This window comes from Haemorhous mexicanus, chromosome 1 (genome assembly GCF_027477595.1).
Source record: "Haemorhous mexicanus isolate bHaeMex1 chromosome 1, bHaeMex1.pri, whole genome shotgun sequence".
In the NCBI taxonomy this organism is placed as follows: Eukaryota; Metazoa; Chordata; class Aves; order Passeriformes; family Fringillidae; genus Haemorhous; species Haemorhous mexicanus.
The window spans coordinates 158,916,743-158,922,742 of record NC_082341.1 but is presented as its reverse complement, the minus strand read 5'-3'; the positions used below and the strand labels follow the sequence as shown (position 1 = coordinate 158,922,742).

General features: G+C 71.2%; 1 protein-coding gene across 1 annotated transcript in view; it reads right to left on the bottom strand.

The window, feature by feature from the left end:
* Window positions 1-877: 877 nt before the first annotated feature.
* Window positions 878-6,000, bottom strand: part of PLEC (plectin) — an 89,819-nt gene continuing 84,696 nt past the window's right edge. The window contains exons 67-76 of the mRNA XM_059850921.1: window positions 5,171-5,359; window positions 4,318-4,432; window positions 4,079-4,245; window positions 3,534-3,696; window positions 3,306-3,460; window positions 3,149-3,223; window positions 2,339-2,456; window positions 1,999-2,183; window positions 1,803-1,923; window positions 878-1,669 (exon numbers count right to left, since the gene is read on the bottom strand). Coding sequence (XP_059706904.1) covers window positions 1,623-1,669; window positions 1,803-1,923; window positions 1,999-2,183; window positions 2,339-2,456; window positions 3,149-3,223; window positions 3,306-3,460; window positions 3,534-3,696; window positions 4,079-4,245; window positions 4,318-4,432; window positions 5,171-5,359 — 1,335 coding nt within the window. The 3' untranslated portion in view covers window positions 878-1,622. The remainder of the gene's footprint in view (window positions 1,670-1,802; window positions 1,924-1,998; window positions 2,184-2,338; window positions 2,457-3,148; window positions 3,224-3,305; window positions 3,461-3,533; window positions 3,697-4,078; window positions 4,246-4,317; window positions 4,433-5,170; window positions 5,360-6,000) is intronic.

The window sequence follows — 6,000 nt, the reverse complement described above, 5'->3', positions numbered from 1 at the left end:
GGCCCGGTGCCCTCAGGGCTGTGGGGTGCCCGGAAAGCAGCCAGCACCCAGGGACAGGGACCTGGCCTCGCCCCACGCTGCCCACGGTGGGCGCTGGTGCCAGCAGGAATGCCGGCAGGAATGCCAGCAATGCCTTCCTTGGAAAGGAGGGGACGCGGCGCTGGCACCGCTGCAGCGCCCGGGGCTTGGCAGCCGCGGCTCCGGTGCCACCGGCTGGGGCACACCCGGCCCTGCCCGGCCACCAGGTGCCACCGCGTGGGTGTGCACTTGCTGTGGTGAGGGGACACCACCTGTCCTGAGAGCACAGGGAGGGGTGGACAGACTGACGGACTGCAGCCCCTTGTCCTGGTCAGATGGACAGACTGACGGACTGCAGCCCCTTGTCCTGGTCAGATGGACAGACTGATGGACTGCAGCGCCTTGTCCAGACAGGCAGACAGACTGACGGGCAGCAACCGCTTGTCCTGGTCAGATGGACAGACTGATGGACTGCAGCCCCTTGTCCTGAACACACAGACAGACTGATGGACTGCAGCTTCTTGTCCTGAACACACAGACAGACTGACGGACTGCAGCCCCTTGTCCCTTGAGCAGATGGACAGACGGACTGCAGCCCCTTGTCCTGAGCAGACTGACAGACTGATGGACTGCAGCTCCCCATCCTGACAGTGGGGTGAGCCCACAAGCCAGACAGAGCGCAGCCTCCCGCCCCTTGTCCACACAGACAGACCGACGGACTGCAGCCCCTTGTCCTGAGCACAAGCACACAGACAGACAGACCGACGGACCCGTCGTTGGGCAGAGGGGCAAGCAGACCGAGGGATGGCGCGAAGCCCCTCCCCGCGCAGACGGACGGACGGACGGACAGACGGGGCGCTCGTAGAAAAAGGAACCTCACTACAGTTTATTGTGGCGGCGGGCGGGCCCGGCCGGGGTTACATTCAGCTCTACTGCTCTCCGGTTAGCGGGGTGGCGCGGGCATGCGGCAGCGGGGCGGGGGTCCCGCTGCCCCCGGTGCCGCCGGTGGGACGGGAGCGCAGCCCCGCGGCGGCGCGGGACCCCCGGGGCAGGGGGCGGCCGGAGCCGGGGGCCCGTGCGCGCACACCGAAGGCCGAGGGGTGAGGGTTAGCACCAGAAACGGGGCTCGGCATCCGCCCGGGGGGTCCCGGTGCCCGGCTACCGAGCCCGGCCGCCTCCCGCCGGGGCGTGGGAGGCACGATGGGGACCCCCGTGAGCAAGGCCCAGTGCCGGGGGTGCCGCAGCCACCCCGAGCTGGCAGCGCGGGAGAAGGGCAGGGGGTGCCCGGCTGGTCCCGCAGTCCCGGGCGCTCGGAGCGGGGCACCGGGGCTCAGACCCCCCCCGCGCTGCCCGCTGGAGCCGCGGGGCGGGAGACCGGAGCTCGGGGGCTCGCTGGGTGTCGGGAGATACTTGCATATCCTCTGGAACGGGCCCGGGCGGCGGGATCGGTGACGGCCGTACAGCTCAGCCCCGCTCGGGGGGCCGCAGCGCCGGGCCGGAGACCCGCGGGGGGCGCGGCCGCGGCTTAGCCGCCCTCCAGCCCCGTGGAGGAGGGTCCTGAGTGGGGCCGGCCGAGGGTGCTGGGCGCAGGGCGGGCGCGGGGGTCAGCGGCAGGGGCTGCAGCGCTCCGGAGGGGACCCTTCGGGCGGCTCTGCGAGGGCACGGACGGGCTGGAGCGCGGAGCTCTCCCGTGGGGAGAGGGACGGGGGGACAGCCCCGCCGCTCTGCGGCACAGCGCACACCGAGCCCGGCTCCCCGGTGCCCCCCAGCCCCACGGCGCTCACCTGGGGGGGCCACAGCCAGGCTCTCCTCAGCCGCGGTGAACTGCAGCTCGGCTCCGTCGGGCAGCCCCGAGCCCCGGGAGCGCGGACAGCGGTCGCCGGAGCGCGTCCTCCGCAGCACCGACTGGGGAGGGTGAGGGTGAGGGTCAGGGCCCGCGGCGGGTGGGTTGGGGGGCTCGGGACTTCAGGGGGCCCGTACCTTCCTGGCCAGGGGGCTGCTGGGGGCCGAGGCGCTGCTGTAGAGGCTGAGGCTGGAGTTGGAGCGGCTCGGGGACAGCACTTTGGAGGAGGAGGCCGACTGGTTCCCGGCACACCTGGCGGCGGCTCCGAAGACGTCGGAGGACAGGTACTTCTCGTTGATCTTCAGGTTGGTCCTTCCCTTCACTGGGGACAACGGCGGAGGCGAGTGATGGGGTGCCAGCAGTGCGAGACCCTGGGGAGTGCTGTGCCCCCCACGGCCCCCACTGCCCCGCAGGCACCGCCCCAGGCACGGGGGGACCCCGCTGCACGAATGCCCACTGTGGGACCCCCACACCCACCTCTGCAGGGGTCGTTCTTCACCAGGAACTCGTCCAGGGCGATCCAGCCGCCGCCCACCCGCACCATGAGGGTGCTGCGCAGGATCCGCACCATCCGCAGCTGCTGGGACTCCCCGAACTGCGGGGAGAGGGACGCTGGGGCAAGGTGGGGGCTCTGGCAGGGCTGGGCGTTGGGAAGGGGCGCCAGAGCAGGTGGCAGCACCCAGACCTGCCCCTCCCTGCGGCCCCTCCGGCCCCACTGGCACTGCCCTCCCACTGGGGCCAGGCTGCTTGGGGCACGGGGATGTGCCCCCTCGTTGCCCTGGCACACGGGCACTGCAGGACACCTGCATGGAGCACGGGGATGTGCCCCCTCCCTGCCCTGGCACACGGGCACTGCAGGACCCCCGCACGGGGCACGGGGATGTGCCCCCTCCCTGCCCTGGCACACGGGCACTGCAGGACCCCCGCACGGGGCACGGGGATGTGCCCCCTCCCTGCCCCAGCACATGGGCACTGCAGGACCCCCGCACGGGGCACGGGGATGTGCCCCCTCCCTGCCCTGGCACACGGGCACTGCAGGACCCCCGCACGGGGCACAGGGATGTGCCCCCTCCCTGCCCTGGCACACGGGCACTGCAGGACCCCCGCACAGGGCACAGGGATGTGCCCCCTCCCTGCCGTGGCACACGGGCACTGCAGGACACCTGTGCGGGGCACAGGGATGTGCCCCCTCCCTGCCCTGGCACACGGGCACTGCAGGACACCTGTGCGGGGCGCAGGGCTGGGCACAGGTGTCAGAGCAAGCCGGAAGCCCGGCTCGGCACTTACCCGGTACCTGTTGGCGCTGATCTGCTCCACCTGGAAGCGCTTGGCGCAGTTGCACTGGGCTACTTGCCGGTTCACCTGCAGGACCACGCTCAGCTCAGCCCCAGGCGGGGTCCCCACCCTTCCAGCCGCCCCCCACCTGCGCTGCCCCGCCCCACACCTCATCCTGGATCTGATCGGCGTCAGCGGAGCGGCGCAGTGGGTCCCGGTTGGGGTGCAGGGCGCTGACGAACTCGTAGTAGTCGATGAAGCCGTCGCCGTTCATGTCGAAGATGGTGGCCACGGCGTTCATCTCCAGGATGTTGGTGGGGAACTCTGGGGGGGTACAGAGACCATCAGCCCCCCGTGCCAGCCCCTCAGCCTCCTCCAGCCTTCCCCAGGCACGCACTGGAGGCGAGGACGCTCTCGATGAATTCCCGCTGGCTGATGCGCCCGTCCTGGTCCCTGTCGATGCCGCGGAACACGTCCAGGACGCGGGACTTCATCTGGCTGATCCACTGCATGTAGCGCTTCCTCCAGACCCCGAAGTCAAAGTGCGCGAACTCCTCCAGCTGGGAGGGGCACAGAGGGGATGAACAGGACAGCAGGACCCCCTCACGCCCCCCTGACACCCCCCGGGTCACCACGCTGTGCCCGCGGTCAGCCTCAGCTCCACAGCCTGGCTGCTCCCAGCCCTGGCCCCGACAGGGCTGCACGGGGGGGGGTCTCTGCCCAGGACCCCCCCCTGTGGTGCACGGGGCTCCAGCAGCCCCTCTGGGATGTCAAGGTGCACCCATGGGAGGGACAGGGACAGTGAAAGGAGGGACAGGGACAGGGTCTGGGGCTGCTGACCCCACCTGCATCTGACTTGGCCGGGGGGGGGCCCACGGGCAGGAGATGAGAGGAGCTACTCAGGACCCCCAGGGCAGGGGCACCCCCGGGTGCCAGCCCTACCTCCCGCAGGCGCTGCAGGGCCGTCTCCAGCCGGTACTGGCGGTCCAGGGCCAGCAGCCAGAGCTGCTGCCAGCGGTGCAGGAGCTGGGCCATCAGGGGCGTCTGGGGCTCCAGCGCCCCGAGCGGCACTGCCGCCGTGCCCTGCGCCTTCCCGCCGCTGCGGCGACCTGCGGAGAGTGGGGTGAGGGGGCGGCCGGGGGTCCGGGGCGTGGGAGGGGGGTGATGATGGGCTTCCTTACGTGTGGCCAGTCGGCGGGTGGCCGGGGGGCCCAGATCCACCGCCAGCTTCCGCTTGCAGCTCTTGGTGACCTTCTCCACGTCGGGCTGCTTGCGGTTCAGCTCCTCCATGAACACCTGGGGAGGGGCGCTGGCGCTGAGCGCGGGCCGGCACAGCCCCTCGTGCTCCAGAGCCACCCATATTCCACAGCCCCCCGTGCTCCAGAGCCCCCCAGCCCCCCGTGCTCCACATCCCCCCGTGCTCCCCAGCCCCCCATATTCCACAGCCCCTCCATGCTCTACAGCCCCCCGAGCTCCACAGCCCCCCATATTCCACAGCCCCCCATAATCCCCAGCCCCCCATAATCCACAGCCCCCCTGTGCCCAAGCAGCACCACCCACGAGCCCCGTGCCCCCCAAAGCCCTCGGTCAGGCCAGCTGCTGGCTCAGGGCTGGTCGGGGTGTGTCAGGGGGGTTCCGGGGTCCCTGTGGCCAGCTGGGGTGTGTCAGGGAGGTCCTGCTGTCCCCAAGGCCACCCGGGGTGTGCCAGGGGGGTCCCGCGGTCCCCATGGCCAGCCGGGGTGTGTCAGAGGGGTGCTGCTGTCCCCATGGTCAGTCAGGGTGTGCCAGGGGGGTCCCGCTGTCCCCATGGCCACCCAGGGTGTGCCCGGGGAGTCCTGCCATCCCCAAGGCCAGCCGGGGTGTGCCCGGGGGGTGCTGCCATCCCCACGGTCAGTCAGGGTGTGTCAGAAGGGTCCCGCAGTCCCCAAGGCCAGCCGGGGTGTGTCAGGGAGGTCCTGCTGTCCCCATGGTCAGTCAGGGTGTGCCAGGGGGGTCCCGCTGTCCCCGTGGCCAGCCGGGCTCGGGGTCCCTCACCGCGTGCTGGGCGCTGAGCTCCTCCAGCTGCTCGGCCTCCTCGGGCAGCGGCTCCTGGTCCCGCAGCCCCAGCGCCTCCTCGGCCGCCGTGATCCAGTCCAGCAGCTGCTCCGTGTCCTCCCGCTCGGCCGCCAGCGCGGCCGCCTGCGCCCGCAGCCACTCACCCTGCTGCTGCGCCCAGCTCAGCACCTGCGGGGCGGCCGGGGCCGGTGGGGCTCGGGGGACACGGGGATGGCACCCCGCTGAGCACCCCAAGGTCCCCCGGCTGGGACGTGGGACTGGGACACTGGGCTGGGAGATGGGGACAGGGAGGGCACCCCACTGAGCACCCCAAGGTCCCCCGGCCTGGTATATAGGGCAGGGACATGGGGCTGGGACATGGGGCAGGGACACAGATATGGGGCTGGGACACAGATATGGGGGAGGGACATGGGGCAGGGACACATATATGGGGCAGGGACACTGGGCTGGGACATGGGGCAGGGATATGGGGCAGGGACATGGGGCAGGGACACTGGGCAAGGATGGCACCCCACTACACACCCCAAGGTCCTCTGCCTGCAGCAGGTGCCACAGGGCCATGGCTTTGGGGGGAACAAGCTGGCACTGGGGCCACAGCCACCCTGGGGACCCCCAGGGACCCCCCAACAGCCCCAGTGATGATAGGGAGGGATGTGGGGAGCTCACAGCCCGCCAGGACTGTGGGGCAGGGACACGGATCCCCGGCCAGCAGCTGTAGTGAGTGTGGGGCAGGGATATGGGGCAGGGATGGCAACCTGCTGCACACCCCAAGGTCTCCTGCCAGGGGCAGGTGCCACTGGGCCATTGCT